At 34.4% G+C, this 20,628-nt stretch overlaps 3 protein-coding genes across 4 annotated transcripts; all 3 read right to left on the bottom strand.

Annotated features, from left to right (window-relative positions):
* Nucleotides 1-418: 418 nt before the first annotated feature.
* Nucleotides 419-4,389, bottom strand: LOC125072446. Its single transcript, XM_047683082.1, has 4 exons — nt 4,270-4,389; nt 3,838-4,007; nt 1,716-1,935; nt 419-758 (listed from the first exon to the last, which is right to left on the bottom strand). Exons 2-4 carry the CDS (start codon nt 3,996-3,998, stop codon nt 459-461), a joined length of 681 nt encoding a protein of 226 aa, XP_047539038.1. The 5' UTR covers nt 3,999-4,007; nt 4,270-4,389; the 3' UTR covers nt 419-458.
* A 3,960-nt stretch (nt 4,390-8,349) lies between these two features.
* LOC125070233 lies at nt 8,350-10,086 on the bottom strand. Of its 2 annotated transcripts, none has more exons than XM_047680019.1 (4): nt 10,057-10,086; nt 9,269-9,398; nt 8,920-9,148; nt 8,350-8,713 (listed from the first exon to the last, which is right to left on the bottom strand). In XM_047680019.1, the coding sequence occupies exons 2-4, from the start codon at nt 9,388-9,390 to the stop codon at nt 8,399-8,401; spliced, it is 666 nt and encodes a 221-aa protein (XP_047535975.1). In that variant the 5' UTR covers nt 9,391-9,398; nt 10,057-10,086; the 3' UTR covers nt 8,350-8,398. The 2 variants fall into 2 exon arrangements, with proteins under 2 accessions (XP_047535975.1, XP_047535966.1); XM_047680010.1 differs by lacking the exon at nt 10,057-10,086 and adding an exon at nt 9,633-9,655.
* Nucleotides 10,087-15,921: 5,835 nt separating this feature from the next.
* On the bottom strand, nt 15,922-17,595 carry LOC125070244. The gene is made up of 4 exons (XM_047680031.1): nt 17,532-17,595; nt 17,069-17,198; nt 16,544-16,772; nt 15,922-16,282 (listed from the first exon to the last, which is right to left on the bottom strand). The coding sequence occupies exons 2-4, from the start codon at nt 17,188-17,190 to the stop codon at nt 15,968-15,970; spliced, it is 666 nt and encodes a 221-aa protein (XP_047535987.1). The 5' UTR covers nt 17,191-17,198; nt 17,532-17,595; the 3' UTR covers nt 15,922-15,967.
* Between the last annotated feature and the right edge of the window lie 3,033 nt (nt 17,596-20,628).

The following is a 20,628-nucleotide window of genomic DNA, read 5'->3' on the forward strand; positions in this document are numbered from 1 at the left end:
TGGTTAGAAAGCGTGTATCTCAACCGATGATTTCGGGTTCGAACACCAGCACCACTGAATTTTCATGTGCTTAATTTGTGTTTATAATTCATCTCGTGCTCGGTGGTGAAGGAAAACATCGTAAAGAAACCTGCATGTGTGTTTTATTTCTGAAACGAAATTTTGCCACATGTGTATTCCACCAACCCTTATTGGAGCAGCATGGTGGAATAGGCTCCAATCCTTCTCCTCAAAAAGGAGAGGAGGCCTTAGCCCAGCAGTGGGAAATTTACAGGCTGTTAATGTACGAATGTATGTTTGTAAGGTTTATTTATCTCTACTCCTTCTGCTTGGAATAGACAAAAGACTCAAAATGAAATATTCTTTATAAATTAATCGTTAAAAATAAAATACATGAAAAATGTTTTATTTTATTTTTTTATTAATACGTTTTATTCTATTGTCTACATGTATTAAAGTTAATTAAAAGTTCCCATCCGTTTCATTATGACATAAGCCTTCGACAATCTTTTAACGACCGTCATTAGACCCCTATCTTTGGCGTGCACAGATAAATAAGACACAACTTCATTGTTACGTAATAATTTTTCCAATAAAATAATATTCCTCATCATATTCTTTGACACTTTTCCAAGATGTATGAGGAGTCGAGCCGGCATGTAGTAGGCATAGGAATTAGATCTGACGCTCTTGTCCACAGCCTCATTGCAGCCTAGGTACGGTTCTCTGGTGCATAAAGATCTCATGAGGTTTATTATCTGTGAAATATATATTGATTATACAATGTTATTATATTTATAAATCAAAATAGAAGTCACTATGTTGAATACTTAAGGTTGGCCTAATTAAAAAAAAGGCAGATGTAGGAACAAAGAAAACGCAACGTGTGTTTTTTTATACATCAATAATAATTGATAAGATAAATCTTGATGTATTCAAATAACGGGAAATAGCCACTTACGACTGAGAATTTGCATAAGATTTTGGTTTGTATTCGTTTTTGTTGCGTCACTATAATATTCCAAATGCTCTCTAAGAGGAAAGCACTACCCAGAAAATGGCTTATGAATAAAAATATACCGAATGGTATATAATATTCGCTTAAATGGAGTCACCATTTAGATTGGTAAAATTAATGTTTGCATGTATTCGCTTTACGTATAAATGAAACTTCACTCTGACATAACTTAGACCGTAAGCTTAACGTTTGATATGAAGCATGAGAAACATTAACACTAACACAGGCCGTAAAAACTGTTTTTATGTCCGATAATCTGGTCTGAGTGGGACTTAGACTTGTAAAGGGCCAAGATCATTCGGTCCGTAAAAGCAAGCATGCTCAAACAAATTTTGGGACGTTGGTATACTAAACTCACATAATATTAAACGTGAAATATCGTATGTTTATATATATATATTTATTTTTTATTTTGGGACCTTTGTCCTACACAGTTACGTCCGCCTTGTCCGCCTTCTTCCTTCTTTTGTTAAAACATTATATATTATTAATAGCCAATAAATATAACTCCAGGAGCATCATAGCAGATTCTGATAAAGGATCTGATAGAATACTCTGAATAAACACACATCGAACAAACAAGCTTTTAAATTAGTTAAGAGTAAGCTTCTCTGATTCTGATTTCATATATTTTAAACAATAAAATTGACGTAAATATGATTTAAATGATCCTTACTTTCTCCAATAGTTAACTTACCGGTGTAATTTTCGCGCTCGCATCTTCCAATAATTCGTTGGTCATTTTAACTACTTGAGTGTAATTTGCTCTTCCGAAGTTATTGTAATCTTCAATTATATTCATCGGTTCATAATATCTGGGGTCAATTGTAAAGGCTTGAACCAGGCCCCCTGCTATTGATGCGAGGCCTCCGAAAGCAATAGCCTCATCCGTAACATATGATGTTCCGCCATGCGGTCTGTAAGGAACGAGCATATTTAAATTGTGGTGACAAAAAAATGCAGGCAACTTAAAATGTGTGGTGTTACGTGAATGTATAGAGTAAGAAATGAGTACATAAGAGGTAGTTTGAAAGTGGCACCGGTAACCGAGAAGCTCTGTGGAAACCGGCTGTCATGGTATGGGCATGTTATGCGGAGGACTGAGGACCATGTTGTGAGGAAGGTCTTGAGCATGGATGTGGATGGATATAGAGGTAGAGGATGACCAAAGAAACGATAAATGGATTGTGTGAAAGACGATATGGTTCGAAAGAATGTTACTTCTGAGATGACATCCGACAGAGTAGTATGGAAGAAGAAGACATGCTGCACTGACCCCAAGTAAAATTGGGATAAGGGTAGGAGGATGATGGTGATGATGATGAACCTAAAAAAAAATACAAATTAAAGATAATATACACCAAAGACAATTTAACAATATCATTTATATAGGTGTTTAAACTTCTCCGAACGCCGTTATGGAAAATCATAGTTTCTGAGGTATTATGTTCGTGGTACTTAATGACACTATCACAAAGATATTACAGGCGGGCTTTCTAAATATTGTAACTTTTTTTAGTTACGTCAAACGTATTTGAGAGGACCGTTTAGCCTGTTTCTCTTTCAAATCGAAAAATCTTAAAAGACATTTTAGGATACGATACTTGACTGAAATCACAATAGAAAACTTTTCCTATAATTCAAACGTTTTATTCGTCCAAAACATTTGAATCCATAAAGAAACTTATCGCTTCTAAGGAGATTCTTTTAAAATATATGTTCGGTATTTATTATTGAAGTAAATATTCGTTTTATTTCGTTGATGTTTTTAGTCAATAATTAAAACTTGCAATTATTTGTCGTATAAAGATTTTAGAGACGTTTGACCTTGAAAACTGTCAAAGCAGCAATGGCGCAATGGTTTACGGGCCGCCTAGCGATGTGAAAAGTCGCAGGATCGATTCTGACCCCTTGGGCTACACAAGTGATGAGCTTAAAAGGAGGGGTCAATATAAATATTGGTAATTCCTTTATTTATTTGGGGCAAATTAAAAAAAAATTGATCTATGAGGTTCTAAAATATTAGTTATACATACTATAAGGTTCTACAGAATGTATGAGGCAACAAAAAGAAAATTTATTGTTAGAGAGCGAAGCCGCGAGCGGTCGTAAGTAAGAGCTATGTAGTTTACGTTTGCTTCATACCAAACTTCATCAAATCCGATTAAGTGGTTTAGCCGTAAAAGTGTAACAGACGGATAGACAGACATAGTTACTTTCGCATTTAATTAATACAATTTTAAACTGTTAATGTTTATATTTGTGAGTGAGTGTAAAAGTACGAGTAAGAAAGAGAAAGACGTAAGAAAACGTAAGAGTGTGAAAGTAGTGTTGAAAAGAGAAGAAATTTATGATAACAATAATTTGGTTATTAATTAATAGATTATTTACCATTTTATTGTATTTCATTATTTTCCTTTACTAAAACTGTTTTAAATCACGCCTATTCTTAGGCGTGATTTAAAACAGTTATTTGTGTGTGTTATTACTTCTGTAAAACTTCTCACGCGTATACACGTACTGTTTTCACAGTATAACGACAGTAGACGAATTTGAGTTAGAGAACACTGACATGCTTATAAATCTTCGTTAGGGGCTTGGACTTGGTACTTACCAAAAGGCCCACCTGCCCACCTAAATAAATAAAAAAAAACATCACAAGGTCTTATTTTACACCAATAAGATAATTTTGAAATAAACTGGTAAAACTTTAATGCTTCACCGGATTTGACCTTGAGGCTAGATAATATAAAAAAATAAGGTTAATTCAATAGCATGTAAACTAAGACATATCGCAGTTTTTAATTCGTTTTACTTACAAATGATTCTGTATATATTGTTTCGCTTGTGCAAAGGATTGATTAGCTTCCAAATATCGCGGGATATTCTGTGAATATACGAAGGTATCTTGAAGGTATGATTTCGAGCTTCCCGCGTGTACCGCACCAGCGAACACCACCACGCAGATTAGGATCAACATGACGTTTTTCTGAAATAATATTGAATGCAGTGCTCATGTTAGTGCGCAATCACATGCTCACTGGTCTAATGTTTGCTCAAATACATGTACACTGTAATATTTTTTGCAGAAGTTGGGTAGTCTCCGTTGTGAGAAAAACGGACAGCAGTATACTACTTATTAGAGAAAATACCATAATATGATATTTATGGTTTCATTTTAATTGTGTTTCTTCCGTCTTTTTGTAAATGGAATGAATTTTATTTGAATAAATTAAAATCATAATTAATACCTATCCTACTCGTAGTAGGTTTTTTATCCGGTCGCTTTTGTATAATTATAAACTTGCTCCAATTATTTTAATTTCTTCTGATATAGTGTGTTTTGCTAATCACCCGAATTAAACGGTAGATTATCATATACTAAGATGTATGTCAGACTTATATACCTTCCTTATTTATAGGACTTCCCCATTGTCATTGTTCTTGATTGGCTACGATCGTTATAGTCATTAATGTATTGAGATACATCGTACTTTCTATAAAAACGTGTCAGTTTGAAAAGTATTGAAATATAAATACAAGAAATGGTGTTTTGCGTCTCTTTTCTGGTCTTGGTTTGCAGCTACAATATTTAATTAAGATTCACCTAACAAAAAGCAACTAACCGTTCGAATCTATCCGACATCCCGCATGCTTTGCAGTGGCCCTTTAAAGATATTTGTATACAAATAATTTGAAGACACGCTTTCACAAAATTCACGCTTGTCACGTTGAATAGTCTCAATTTAAACTGAAACTGCGTTAAGGTGATTTTTATATATAAATAATAAAACCTTTTCCAAAACGCGTTACACATTCTGAAATAAGTTTTATGTATATTGGTTTAGTGAATTATTTCAGTTAGGTATTACAAAAATGAGGTTTGTTCATTCTCGATAGACTGATGGCACTATACCAGAAAGGTTAAATAAACACAAAAAATGCCCGGGTGCAAGCAACATACTTGGTCGTAGGGCTTTGTGCGAGCCTGTCTGGGTAGGTACCATCCACTCGTCATATATTCTACCGCCAAGCAGCAATACTTAGTAATATTATATTCCGGTTTGAAGGGTGAGTGAGCCAGTGTAACTAAAGACACAAATGACAAAACATCTTAGCTCCCAAGGCTTGTGACGCAATATTACAGTGCCCATGTCTATGGGCGATATTGACTGCATACCATAAGTTGGCCTATGTTTTTTTTTTGGCATTGGTTGGCGGACGCGCATATGGGCCACTTGATGGTAAGTGATCACCACCGCCCATAAACAAAGGCCCTGTAAGAAATACCATTGTTTACATCACCTATGCGCCACCAACCTTGGGAACTAAGATGTTATGTCCCTTGTACCTGTGATTACACTGGCTCACTCACCCTTCTAACCGGAACACAACAATACTGCTGTTTGGCGGTAGAATATCTGATGAGTGGGTGGTACCTACCTGCCCCCTATCTATATTATAGCATATATAGTAATATAAAGTAAGATAACACATCTTAGTTCTTATAGTTAGTGGTGCATTTGCTTTGTAAGGTATCCCTAGAGATTTTGGTCCTGAATTAAGAGGCGCCCACGAGTAGTTCAAAGACTTATCAACAACAAATACAGAATTTGAAATTCAATCAGTTAAATGATTTAGGAAAGCATCGGGCACACAGAAAGGAATGTTTTTTTTGTTTATATAATTCGATAATCTTATCGATTAAACAATACACAATGGTTATTAGTCATTATTTCATATGAAATTATATAAGGTAAGGCAATTAAACTGTGAAATTTTCGATTTCGATAATATATTTAGTTTTATTGACGTTATTAAATAAAGTTTCTATGGTTTTACGCATTGGAATTATATGGTTACGCTAATACTTTCAATGCATTTTAGTTTCACTTAAATTTTAATCTAATTCAAGGTTATAAAATAATTAGTTAAGGAATAATTAGGCAATGTAAATAATATTTCTTAGCTTTGAAATGTTCAACTGCTGGACGGCTTCTTCGTGTAATTTAGAGAACCTTGGAAATGAACATATTTGAATCGCTTTTTAGCATCTTTTAATATATCAACTTTGTATAAGACACTTTTAAATATGAGGCGGATATGAAAATTACCTGGATTTTTTTTAGTAAAGTATAGTAGTGTTGCATATCGATATTCCACTATCGATAGTCTATCGATAGTATTGACACGTGACAATACTCTACATGAGCAATACTATCGATAGTATTACAAAGCCCATTACTTTTAACCTTAGCTATCGATAGTACAAAACTATCGATACTATCGATAGTATCAATAGTGTCGCTGCTACCAATAGTATTGCTTACAGAGAGCTAGCGATACTATCGATAGTAATATCGATATCCTGAATAGTTTTCGAGGTCAACTATCGATAGTCAAACTATCGATAGTCCTGCAGCGGGAGAAGTATACCATATATGTCATAAGTTACTTAAAAGCCTATAATAAATGTCTCTCGGCTGGGCAAGTTCCTCTTCTCCTAAGACAGACATTACCACTACGCTTCTCCAAATGCGTTCAGCCTTTTCCCTAATTGAGATTTCATCGATTCACTTCGGAACTATAAATATAAAAAAAAAAAAACATTCCTACATTATACGTCCAGAGGATTCCGGAATCTGTTACGATTTATGCTTCGGCGATCGATTTAAAGTAATTTGTAATATTTATATGGTCAACATTTAAACGAATCACATATATTTTTCGTTGTTGTTATTATTTTTTCAAATATTTTTAATAAGCATTTTTCAAGATTCTATTACATGGAGATTCTATTGCCTTGAATGTAAATTTAACTGAGAGGAACAGACATGAAACTAACATGTGAGGGCGGGCTTATCACTAATAGTTATCTGACATAGGCAATTTCGGCCATATTATTATGAAACTCACAGTGCAAACATACCTATATAATCAAAGCAATGTGTATATTTTTTTCAAATTCTAACTTATAGTCATATCATTAACGAAGAGTACGTGTAATTGTGCTTAAGGTTGCCGGATCGTATAATTGGATACAAAATGTGTATAATTTAGTCATCTTGTGTATAAATAGACTGTCGCGTATAAATTCAAACATAGGTCTTGCGAGAACTAAATTCAAAGATTCGGAAGAATGTAGTTAAAAAATAAGTCATACGTAAAGTCGATCGACTTTCATGAATAGATATACTGATAGACGTCGAAGTGGCGAAAAATAAAATGGTCGCTAGTAAGTAAGCATAATAAGGTTCTGTAATAGGTGGTAGCTTAAATTTAATGTAATGTAAAACGAGTTCTTGAATATTTTATTCTATTTCTGATAAATGGCCTGTCAACAAATGTAAATCATTACAAATGCATACATAAAAAATACTTTCATGATCAACGTGCGCAGTGCGAACGGAATGGCCGCACGCAATTCGATGTTTATAAAAAATATTAAAAAAAATTACTCACATTTTTCTACATTATGATTTGATGATATAATTTTAATTAGACTCAGGCGTATAAAATGCTGCTGGTTTTGCTGACAGCCTTGAAAACATATAGTACCCTGTTAAAGTCTGGTGGAAGATAAACTGGTACGTCTCGTGAGACGAATGGTCAATGGATTGATGTGCGTTCAGAGGCAAATATTTCCGAAGCTCAATAATATTTTTCTGGTCTGACATACTAGTCATGATCTACAGTTAGACATGCTAGGGGTTATATCAATGAGTCTGTCTAGTTTTTTTTAATTGGTATGTCTATATCCTTTCCTATCTTTGTATCGCCGGTGAAAATACATCAGAGAGACGTAATCGCAAATGTGATAGTTTATGTTTAGTAATAAAAGTGTTTTAATAAAAAAAACGACTTAAATTGCATATAGCAGCAATCGCAGTTGATTTGCTAGCATTTGTTGAAGGATCCGTTACCAGTCCCAGAAACTCATCACGAGATATTTTGGAATAAACCTCTTTCAAAATAAAGTGTTTTGAAGATCTGTCTATATATGACGGAGTTCTGCCTGAATATACAATTAAAAAAAATAAATATACAAATTGAGAGCCTTTTTTAAAGTCGGTTAAATGTTACGGAGATTCACACTCTAACAATAAGCTGCTTAACTACGAAGCGACGGACGAATAATTCTTTGTCTCAGGATTAGTTTTCTGTATTAAGCTTTTCAGCACTTTTGTAAGTATTAATATTGTGAGAAAAGACTTGCTTGCCCAGATTTTATTGATGGCCCAGTGGTTAGAACGCGTGCATCTTAACCATTGAATTTTCGCATGGGAATGTTCAATACGTTTTACGAAAGCTTTAAAATAAAAGAATAAAAATTTATATTGAATGTATATTTTTATTTCAAATCAAAGGTTTTTTTTATAACTAGTGATCGCTCAAGAATCTTCTGTACGCCAATTCGCTTAATTTCATAATAATACGTTGTACTAAACCTACGAAAGAAAGAAATTCTTCGGTTTCGACATTATGTATCAGGTATGGAATATCGTTATCGTTTTCAATGATTGAGTTGATCGTCGCTTCGTTGTCTCTTATCACAACTGAGACATTGCCGAGGGATAAGAGTAGATTCGCGGGCAGTTCGTAGGTGAAGGGTGAATCTTTTACCCTCCTCTCGACTTCTGCGTTACATTCTTCTACGTTCACTGATCCACATATAGAGTTTATGAGATTGACTATCTGTAAACATTTAATGATTATTAATTCAAAATTCAGATGGAAATTTTATATGAACAGCAATTGTAAAATTACATAACGTAAATATATATTTAAAATTAAATGTAATGCTACCTCCGAATCGACTTTAGATTCTACCGCCATAAAAGAACAAGATATTTAAAAAAAATCCCATTTAAATAAAATTAGAAAACCCTGATATATCTTACCAAAGCAACCTTTTGTGTCGCGTCATGAATAAGGCTTCGTGTTTGTTGAGACACGACGTCATACTTATGCCATACATACGGAATTAATTTGTCAATCCTTTCTAAGGGGCTATATAAGTGTGTAGGGTCGTCTAGTAGTAAAGTAAGGCCACTAATAACTCCTGCTAACTTGGCGAAGGAAAGATGCGGTCTGTCTTGTACATTATGGATGTCCATTTTACGGTTTGGTCTGTAAAATGATGATATTATGAAAATATTATTGGGTAGAAAATGCAAAGCGAGATAAAGTATTTATTGAATCTCGGCTCCCTTTGGTTCCCCACCAGTAACAGAACTTCAAATCACTTACAGTTTTTCGGAAACGAAGGTCTTGGCGTAAACAAAGGCCTCAGCTGATTGGACATAAGGTGGTGCATTTCCCAGAACTGCTCCAACACATCCCAGCACCAAAATCGCAAAGTAGCCAATCATGATTCCTCCTAAGGGATTAAATCATTTATTCATAAACCATATACTAAAAAGGTAAAATATAACCATACAACAAACGTTAGGCTAGGGACTACGAAAAGTAATAGGTATTACTATTTTAATTTATCACATTATATTTACATTAATAGTAATAATAATGAAAAAAAAAAACAAAAATAATAATGAAAATGTCCATATAAAAGCATTTAATTTGGTCCAAAATAAATAACTAAAACATGAGGAACCTTGCATAGGATAAACCAACCTAACCCCGTAAAAGCTACGCCACTTGTCGTATTGGAAAGTAAATATCTGACCGAGTCGAACTAAGGATGCCTTACCACTTAGATCAGTTTTTATAATTGCCGCTCAGTATTGCTAGGCTGTCAAAAAATTCGCTTAAAATTTACCCTCAAGATATTTTTGTTGGGTTCGTCGGGTTATACTATATTTTGATATCAATCTAAAATATAGTATAAGCTAATATATCGGTTAAGACCCCTCGAGCGAGTGGTTTCTTATGGTAAAAACGCTGCCAATACTTCCAAACAAGTGTACCACTTAGATTCTGAATTAAATATCGAAATTCGACGCTTATATATAATATGTTATATATAATAAGTTTTCTAGAAATAAAATAGAGACAAATTAATAAAACAAAGTCCTTACCGATTTCCGGTTAGCCCCGAAATATGATTATAACAAAATTTAAACGTTTTTATATTCAAGTAATTAGATACGATAATTTGTTCTAATTAAGCAAATATTGTCGTCATAAATAGCTTGACGTTTGAATTAAATCAGTTAATTCGCTTATGATAAGAACCGTAACTAGAATGAAATGATAACACATATACTGACATAGCGTGAAAAATTAGCAGGTTGAAATGAAAACGGGCTGGTCATGTACATAATATGTCCGAGGAACGATTACATTCATTCGTGAATTATTATTAAAGAAAATATTAATAAAGATCTTATTAAATTGTTCTCAATGATAAACGACGTTCAAAAATGTTTTATGGTTGTTTGCAAATGGTTGCAGCTATCTCACGCGTAGCATTTGGACGTTTTGCTTTGAATATGGACACTTGTTTTTGGTATATACATAAATACATACATATATATATATATGTATATATATATATATATATAAATATATATATTCCAATTTAAAAGGAAGATTTGTAAAGAGGTTTAGGCATCGGCGGCTACACTACAGTGCTTTATAGACGCCATAGCGTCTTGGACAGTAGTCGAGGAGATGCGAAAGCTCCGCGCTGACAATGGCCGTAAAGAGGTGAACAGCCTCCAGGCCGTGGTGAAGGCTCACCGCCACGAGTTCACGGCTATATGGACACAGGATGGCCAGGTTTGGAGGATGGAGATGTATAAGGCCTTCATAATTTCATCGACCGGCATTATGTTTAATGCCCGATTTGCGGAATTGGAGGAGCACCTGCCGTCTGCAAAAATACAACGCCCTCCTGGCTATATTTGGTGGGAGTCGGCGCAGCAAATTGCTGTACTCTACACGCAGGCACTCTATCCGGCTCTACCGTCGAATTTCACACGCGCACCTAAACCTCCAGCTGCTTCGACGGCATCTAACACTGGCCCTTCAAACGCCCCGACCGCGCCTGAGATGTTTTCGCCATAGATGATGTCCAAGAGGTCTACTGTGGTTAAAAAGGGAAAAAAAGGAAAGCAGGTTTCCCTCCGGCTCTTACAACCGCCACGGTTGAAGTAGGTGCTTAATGGCACCTCAAGTAGCCAAGCCCAAGCTGGCCGTTCCTCGTACAGCTGCAGCGTTAACTTTGCAGCCGAAATGAGGGACCCTTTGCTTCAGGTATGGCATCGATGGCCACATATCGGCTGTATGCACCGGGAAACTGCACTGTACTGTGTGCGCAGTCGGTGGCAAGCTCTCTGAGGTCGTGGGAGTGTAACTTCCTAAAGAAATATAAAGTGGTCGTGGCCAGACCACGACTATCATCAGCCAGCACCAAGTGGAGGAGGAAGCTGCAATATCAGCATGAGCGCAGATTTCAATTTCCTTCAGACGAATGTCAACCACTATCATTGGGTAGGAGACTTGGTCGGCATCGTTGCGATCCTCACAAGAAGCGAAACGGGTCCCTCGTGTCCTCTTCTCTCACTCACTGACAGGGCCTGGGTTACGCAGTGACCGGTTTGAGGGAGTAGGTGGTGGTTGGTGCTGGTGGCGTTTCCACGCATAATGCTTTTTCCAGAAAGCAAAAAAATGGCAGATTAAACATCTCTGGGATGATTTTGGAATTTATGCTGCATTTAATAATACTTCATCCAGAAATATTCAACAGGAGTATTCGTGACTGGGGTGGGGTGACAAATTAATTATTAGTCCGGTCACGTCAAAGATAATAATGTGTTACGAGACTAGCCCTAGCCTCCAATACGGTGCTACGTCATAGGATATCATAATTAATAATATCATTAATAATGTCACATTATTATTATTACATATTATTACAATTATTATTGTAATTAATTGATCAATAATTTGTACAACTTTAGTTGATATTATTTTATAACATTTAAAACTGGCATGTAACACTATTTCTTATTTTAAAAGTGATTGAGCTGTCATAAGGAAAACAATTGGATGATTGGGGCATTGTAAAAATATAGAGAGAGATTGAAACATCATGTGTACAACATAATTTTATTTTGCCATCCCGAACTACTGAAATTTTTTTTTTGTATCACACAGATCACACAGATTTTTTTTTTTTTGTCACACAGATCACACAGATTTCTTTTTTTTTTTGTATCACACAGATCACACAGATATATTTTTTTTTTTGTTTCACACACATTTCTTTTTTTTTGTGTCACACAGATCACACAGATATATATATATATATATTTTTTTTTGTGTCACTCAGATTTTATTTATACAAATCTTGGAATACATTATAAGTAACATATATACCATTACCATTACCATTACCATACCATACCATACCATACCATACCATATCATACCATACCATACCATATACCACTCACCGTTTTTTTTTTTACTTGTTATTGCGATAAGGAAAATCCTAACCAGCAGCTCGAGGTCAAGTGGTCCAATCGTTAGCAGTTCTCGCATCGATGTTTCGTTTTGAAGTATCACGTTTCATGTCCTACTCGCCGACAGCAGCAGCACACTGTAGGTAGAATCGGTAGCCGCGTTGCAGAAGACTTCCCGCCAGCCGTTTTATTTGTTCCGCTGATGAAACTTCCAACACTTCCTCGTTTCCAGATAGATTCTTCATCGTTCTAGATGCCTCGATAGTTTAGTTTTCTAATGGTGACAGGTATCTATAATAGAGCTCTCGTGGTGTGGTGTACTTGATAGCTTTAGCGTTCGTCTGTATTTCTAAAGATGCTTTACCTTTTAAGATGCATGTAATAATATCTCCTTCAATATTGCAATTCTTAATAAGTGTCATTTTTTTAATTTGTTTTTGAATATATAGGTATGTACTTAGCCATGGTTTCTCGATTCGTTTATTACTTGCTCTTCCAATCTCTTCCAATCGTTCGACGAAGTCGGTAGACTAGTCCCTGGCGAAGCCCCTTAAATGAATTTGCATTACGAATTTGCGATCTTTGTTGCCAGAGTATATAATATCTCTGATGTAATATCTCTGAGTTGGTCAATTTTGTGCAGCAAGTTGACGACATTGCTTGTTTTTTTTCATCTGGTCGAAACTTCGGTACTACTATCTGACTACAATTCTTCTTCTTTTCAGCGTAGAAAGATCATGGGTCGTCTCAAAGATTTTTTTTTTTTTTGTGTTTCATCGGCCGTCGAGGTAATTGAAGACTCACTTGAAGTCCGCCTTCGTTTTCCAAGGCCTGCTGAATATGGGCCAGACATCGTGATCGTTATTGTGATCGTGATCCCACTTCTGAAGTGTAATTTCAGTAGTTCGGGATGGCAAAATAAAATTATGTTGTACCATGATGTTTTCAATCTCTCTCTATATTTTTACAATGCCCCAATCATCCAATTGTTTTCCTTATGACAGCTCAATCACTTTTAAAATAAGAAATAGTGTTACATGCCAGTTTTAAATGTTATAAAATAATATCAACTAAAGTTGTACAAATTATTGATCAATTAATTACAATAATAATTGTAATAATATGTAATAATAATAATGTGACATTATTAATGATATTATTAATTATGATATCCTATGACGTAGCACCGTATTGGAGGCTAGGGCTAGTCTCGTAACAATAGATAAAAATCTTAATAAATGAAAACGACAAAGACCCCGCTTCGCTCGGGTAAAATAAATAAAACTCTAATACGGTTTAAAATTTACTTTTCATATAACATATAACTTTTTCATAAATGTTCATATAGCTGATAGTATTGTGGATAACAAACAACAATAACTTATAGTATACCCCTGCACAAAATTATTATTTGAAGCACACTTTTTGAATGCACCCGTAAAAGTCAAACATGGCCGTCCGTTGAACTGTCATGTCATTGTCAATTTTATGGTTTTAATATCGTATTCGATTTATATCGGATTCGATTATCAGAATTTTGCAAACATATGTATGTTGTCGACTTAAAAATCATTATTTTTTAACGATCTATAATTGTGGATAGGTTTCGATGTAGTCTATCGTAGACCTGTACGAAATTATTAATATATGTCGAATCCTCCGCACGTTCGAGCTCAGTTCGCTCCTCTTCCATTACTCCGTGCTTCAATTTCACCGTTATCGGACTTCCCAATCTTTTTATTTTTTTTTCACAACAAACAAAATCTGTAATAACAAATGAATGAATGACAGCTCCATCAAAAATGCAGTGATGCCGTTTTTCAAAATCGAATCCCTCCAATTCCCCTTGACAGCAACACCGAGGCATAGTTCTTGATCGTATTAACAAATAGCGTTGCTCGTTCCTCGACATATAGATAATGTGTGGGCACTTATTTCAAAGTATTACAAGTATTATTACAAGTTTAAAGAAATTTTTATTCATTTTTTAGGAGTCATAGGAGTCGAGATGGACCATTGGTTAGAACGCGTGCATCTTAACCGATGATTTCGGGTTCTAAGCCAGGCAGGCACCACTGAATTTTCATGTGCTTAATTTGTGTTTACAATTCATCTCGTGCTCGGCGGTGAAGGAAAACATCCTGAGGAAATCTGCATGTGTCTAATTTCAACGAAATTTCGCCACATGTGTATTCCACCAACCCACACTGGAGCAGCGTGGTGGAATATGCTCCAAGCCTTCTCCTCAAAGGGAAAGGAGGCTTTAGCTCAGCAGTGGGAAGTTTACAGGCTGCTAATGTATGTAATGTAATACACCATAGTTCCTAAGATTGGTGGTGCACTGGCGATGTAAGGAATGTTTAATATTTCTTACAGCTCTATTATCTATGGGTGATAGTGACCACTTACCATCTGGTGGCCCATTTTCCCGTCCACCTACCTTTACAATATATATTTAGTTTTAGCAAAATCTTTTTTCAAATGATATATGCTTAAAAATAAGAATATTATTCTATTTTTATTAATCTTGGTGTAAAGCCAGGTTTTTCGAGTTTACCACTATAATAATTGTCATATTTTAATGTATTATTGCATATATGTAGGTATCGTTTTATATCGTTGTATTCTTGCGAGTTTAATTTTATTAAAATTTTTGTAATTTTTTATAAGGATTAAGGTATTCTTGGAAAATAAAGCAATCGTTAATGATTTATTTTATTAGACTTTTATATCACCAGTTCCAATTAAAAATGTAAATGTTTAAAAATAGAGAAAATCACCTTAATACATAAGGGATCTAAGCGTGCACCTTGGGGAACACCTGAAGTAACATACTTAAATATTGAAAATAATCTTTTTGCCGTTACAGCTTGGCTACGATTAATACATAGGTATCAAAGTATGGCAATAGGTTACCGTGCACACCAACCTCAAATTACTTATGTAATAAAATACTGTGATAAATTGGATCAAAAGCTTTGGTAAAATCTATGTACACTGTATCATTTTCATAATTTTTAGTCTATAGGTGAAGTTAGGTTACGATGTCCCTTGATCGATAACCTTCTTTAATTAATGAAAACATCTTGATGTTCTATTAATATCAAGCTTTTAGACGTATAGACGTATCAGCGCATGTTTCTTTTCAAACAGTAGCATGAAATTTGTATGTAAAATAAATTATTAGGTGGAGATCTGGGAGGTACATGTTCAGGAAACATAATGTTCTCAACAGTGAATTTCTCGCTTATGAATGAATAAATGATAGTTGTGGAACAGCATAATAAATGATTTACAATTTAAAAAAAAATATTCTTGTGTCCAAAAGTTAAAATAAAGTCAATTTATGATATTCAAATGCGGTACATTATAGACCACAATTATTCCTATTGCCGGAACGCTCTTAGCAACTTTAAAACCATTAAAAATAAAAGGTAAAAAGTTTTTACGAATTCAATAAAATGCAATTATTAAAATGCTTCATATAATATATTTATTCAAAATCATGTTTGTTTTATATCTACGAGTCGCTTAAAAATCTTCTATACGACAGTTCGTTTAAGTCTGCGTAAACGGATTTAATTAATTCTATGAAGGCAAGGAATGGTTTCGTTTCGACATTGTGTATCAGGTATGGAATATCATTATCGTTTCCAATGATTGAGTTGATAGTCGATTCGTTATCTCTTATCACAACTGAAACTTTGCCCAGTGATAAAAGGAGATCCGCAGATCGTTGGTAGATATAAGGTGAATCATTTATTGTTCTCTGGACTTCTGCGTTACATTCTTCTACGTTCACTGATCCACATATGGAGTTTATGAGATTGACTATCTGTAAATATTTAATTAAATTAGTTTTTATTGCATTATTATTTACCTTGATCTTCATCAAATAAATAGGAATCTCTATTGAATTTATTTATTAAATTAAAAAAAAGATAACAAGACAAATTAAATACGTAGTCGATATAAAAATAACGAAATAATCAAAATAAAAATGACCTTTGCCTACGCATTATCAAGATCAGCTCAGATTAGCAAGATTAAATTAAAATCAAATTTTCTTAAATAAATAAATTCATATGTATCTTACCAGAGCAACTTTGTGATTCGCATCGTTCAAAATGCTTTGTGCTCTTTGGGAAACGGCGTTATAAGCATTCCAAACCAGTGGGACGTATTCGTCAACAACTTCCAAGGGTGTTTTTATGTGTCTTGAATCATTTTTTAATAACACGAGGCCACCAGTAACACCCGTTAGCATGGCGAATGAAAGGTGCGGTCTGTCTGATGTCCTATGGATGTCCATTTTACGGATAGGTCTGAAAATTTTGTTAAATATTAATGGGTCATAGGCGGTATTTTTATCACTTTATTTAGCCTTAGTAAAATATGCTCTGTAAGGCCAGCTCTGCCGTAGACCTTTATCGGTATAGAGAGATTGTCCTTCGGCTCCCCTCGTCCCTATTATATTAAGTCCGTTAGAATCTTAAATTTGGATATGAAGGTTTTAGCGCCCTTATCCAATTCACGCACCCCTTAATACCTGATGCTATTGCTTCAGGACCAGCGCTATGTAGGTCCAATAACAAGTAGTCAAATAATATTAATCACTCACAGTTTTTCGGAAACGAAGGTCTTGGCGTACACAAAGGCCTCCGCTGATTGGACATAAGGTGGTGCATCTCCCACAACTGCACCGATGCATCCCAGGAACAAGATCGTATAGAAGCCAATCATGATTGTTTCTGTGGGATTAAGCGGTCTTTAACTTATTCTAACAGCATTTTATAATAATAAGGTAAAACCCTGCTAATAATGTCGTTCTGCTAATTATTAAATTCAAGTAGTTTTGGTTGTAACATAAACAGTTTTTAGTTATAATTTATTTATTTAATACCCCGACCTTACGCGATAGGTGGGACCGAGCGCTTTCCGTGTAAGTCGGGGTATTACTGTATTAAACATTTAACGGACATAGCAACACAATATATTGTTTTTTATATAAACATTAAAGTTTACTTTATACGATTTTACAATAAAATATTATAAACAAATATAAAAAAAAAAAGATTCCTTACCGATTTCAGGTTAACCTGAAATTCGACTATAATAACTTAACGCAAAATAGTACGTATTTATATAAGTATAATTAGATACGATAATTAGTTTCAAGTAAGGCAGGTGTTGTCAACCTAAATAACTTCAAGATTTTGAAATCATTTTAATGAGACTTTATGAGGAAGATTTTTTACATAATTTTCAAGGTAACTTGCTTTTAGGTATAGATCCAATTTAATTACTATCGTCATGCAATATTACAAGTGAGTGAGGCTTCTGTCTCAAGATATCTGAGTGACCTTCTCGAGTGAAAAGATCTATAATTATTATATATAGTAAAAATATTGTTTAAAGGCTGATAAGTTACAGATATACCGGTCTTTTTCGTTCCATTGTCAAATCAATTATGACAGGAGGAGAGAAATAAATATGATGAGGTCTTGTCGAAACACTTGGCCTTTGGAGTAGTGGTGCAAAAAAGCTTCATCAAAAGTTTATTGCCACCTTATTGCCTTCACTGGTGACAAGAGGGGTGGTTCATTTTTAGCCCAGAGGATCGGAATTGCGATTTAACGGGGAAATGCTGCTAGCATTCTTGCCGCCATTCCACGCGGTTAAGATTTATTCAGTAACTATTTTAAATTCATATTTGTATAAATATAAGCACTTAATAGTAATCAATTTTGAGGACTATGATTACACAAATAGTTGTGCTTCGATGTACATCTTTTCACTTCACACACACAACGGCGCGCATCTCCACGATAAATTAGTATCGGCGTTCATTAGTATAACTGCGTGAGACGAGTTATACGAGAGATTAGATTATTTTTGTTAAGTTTATTTTAATAAAACGCATATTTTAACGTTGAGTCGACTTCCTAACTGAATAGATCTTTATTCTTGAATTTTGTTTGATAAAATTCTCCCACACGTATCTATATATCTATCTACCCGCAATTGAAAGATGTCGCAGAAATTATAGATGTGTTAGTAAAATTAAATACATACTTTATTTGTTTGAGTTTAGTGTGAGTGTAAAATCTACTCTTAAGACGTAAGTCGGAAGTTACTTGATGATACAAAAATTTAAAAGGTTCAGTTAGCATAGTAATCAATAACTTCAACTATCTTAAAAATGGGGACATTTGCAATGCCTTAAATTCTCAATTAGCGAAGAAGCGGTATTCCACTGAATACTTAATAGTTTTGTATACTATTGGAGTTGCATGTTAAACTTATCCGCTCTGCATATGCTTATGGCCTCTTTGTCTTATGGGAAAATTATTATATACATACGAGCAGAAGAAGCCATTTCCATAAAATAGTTTAGTTGATAATGAAATGTTTAATTTCATCAAAACTACGTAAAATGTTTTTCGCCTCAGATTCAACTATACTTATTCCATTTTATCTATAATATTATTTTCGATAAATAATTCTTAATGACGGAACTAATGAAGCTACTTAATTCGTCATTTATCGTGAATTTTTTTTTTTTTTTGTGGATATTTTGCGGTAACTACTGATGCCCTGCTACGATCTTTTTTATGTATTTAATACAATTTAACGTTAATGTTTTATATTTTTTAAAATAGTAAGCTATTTTGGTAAGTATCTGCTAGAAATAGAGAGGTGGGAGGTGTTACACTTCTGGATGGTCTGCCATGAGTTTGGCGGGCGATAGACGCCATGCTCGAAAGAGAGAGGCGCTGAAAAGAAATTATCTCCTTCTGCGAAAATGTTTTAGGGAAAAGGAGGAGGCGTCGTCGCTATGCGATCCCTCTCCCATTGCAGTGAGCGTCGCTGGTGCTAGGAGGGTTCTCAGTATTAGAGGCGTGCATACGTGGGCGGTCCATTATGTCAAGCCTCATGTCATGAACCATCTATCCTGTGACGTCCCCCGAAGAGACACAGTGGGTATCACTGGTTTTTTAGTAGGTATTTCGGTGCACTCACCACCGGCAAGTCCCACACAACATCCCAATTTACGTGGGGGAAAACGAGTAAACGCATTTTTCCAGCTACCACAAAAAAACGAAAACGGTCCGGGCCGGCTGTTCGAAAGCAGCTTCTTTCCAAACAGGTCAAACGAGACATCTATTTCGAATTACAATAACAAAATTTAAGTTTAAATATATAAAACCTTATTTCTATTCAATATGGAAATATATATTTTATGTATAATAATTTATCCACAGCCGAGCTATCATATAATTATAATTGTTATATTAAAGTATGTTATTTTAATGTGCCTGACAGCATCCTAGAACATATTCTAGGATGCTGCATGACTTATTATATTATTAAATATAATAATAATACACTTATTATGTGTTATTACTTCTCTATTGTAAAATATCGACAATTCCACATTCCTTTGGTAATCTAATATGAACTCTCCTTGAAGATCATCAGCCATAGCTGTACACTGATAACAAGAGAACGATTTTAGAGGAAGGGGTGTCGGTTCATTTTGAACGTTTTAAAAGGTTCACGGATATATAAGAATAATGATGATTACACATAGTTATTATTAATAAGCTTAATAGATCACACTATACAATACAAACAATACATATTATACAAGTTGTCGCCCACGGCTTCGCTTTCGATTTAGGGGTTGGTCGTTAAGATTTAAGCATGAGAAGCCTACATATTATGTCCTTCCTTGGAGTTCAAGCTTGCTTGATACGAAATTTCATTAAATTCAGCTAAGTGATTTTGCTGTGAAAGAGCATCAGACAGAGTTACTTCCGCATTTATAATATCAATCTAGATTAAAAAACAAGGATTTACAAACAAATCAATTGACCATAAACTTGATTTACTAATAACTAAATATTCAATAGTATCTACCTTCTCTTTTCATAGAAATATTACCTCTATGGTTCCAAATAAGTCTATGTATAGGTTTTGTATAAAATTAAAAAGCAAATCTATAATTAGAAGGTTAATTCGGTTACACAGATTTGTGTACATTTTTATTTGCCTCGTTCCGTATACATTTAAGCCGAATAAAAATAAAGTTTATGGTATTAAATAGTTATATGTAATTGAGTTTCATTTTTCGTTCCTGAATTTTAGAGACAATTAATAACATCGCCAATAATAGTT

The sequence above is a fragment of the Vanessa atalanta genome, chromosome 2, assembly GCF_905147765.1.
Source record: "Vanessa atalanta chromosome 2, ilVanAtal1.2, whole genome shotgun sequence".
Lineage (NCBI taxonomy): Eukaryota > Metazoa > Arthropoda > Insecta > Lepidoptera > Nymphalidae > Vanessa > Vanessa atalanta.

Coding starts and splice junctions, on each gene's coding strand:
- LOC125070244 (XM_047680031.1), bottom strand. CDS start 17,190: ATGATTGGCTTCTATACGATCTTGTTCCTGGGATGCATCGGTGCAGTT. Junction 16,773..17,068: donor ACCTTCGTTTCCGAAAAACT/GTGAGTGATTAA, acceptor CAAAATTTTCAG/ACCTATCCGTAAAATGGACA. Junction 16,283..16,543: donor CGAATCACAAAGTTGCTCTG/GTAAGATACATA, acceptor AAATATTTACAG/ATAGTCAATCTCATAAACTC.
- LOC125070233 (XM_047680010.1), bottom strand. Junction 9,149..9,268: donor ACCTTCGTTTCCGAAAAACT/GTAAGTGATTTG, acceptor ATCATTTTACAG/ACCAAACCGTAAAATGGACA. Junction 8,714..8,919: donor CGACACAAAAGGTTGCTTTG/GTAAGATATATC, acceptor AAATGTTTACAG/ATAGTCAATCTCATAAACTC.
- LOC125072446 (XM_047683082.1), bottom strand. CDS start 3,998: ATGTTGATCCTAATCTGCGTGGTGGTGTTCGCTGGTGCGGTACACGCG. Junction 1,936..3,837: donor CAATATATACAGAATCATTT/GTAAGTAAAACG, acceptor CGTTCCTTACAG/ACCGCATGGCGGAACATCAT. Junction 759..1,715: donor CGAGCGCGAAAATTACACCG/GTAAGTTAACTA, acceptor TATATTTCACAG/ATAATAAACCTCATGAGATC.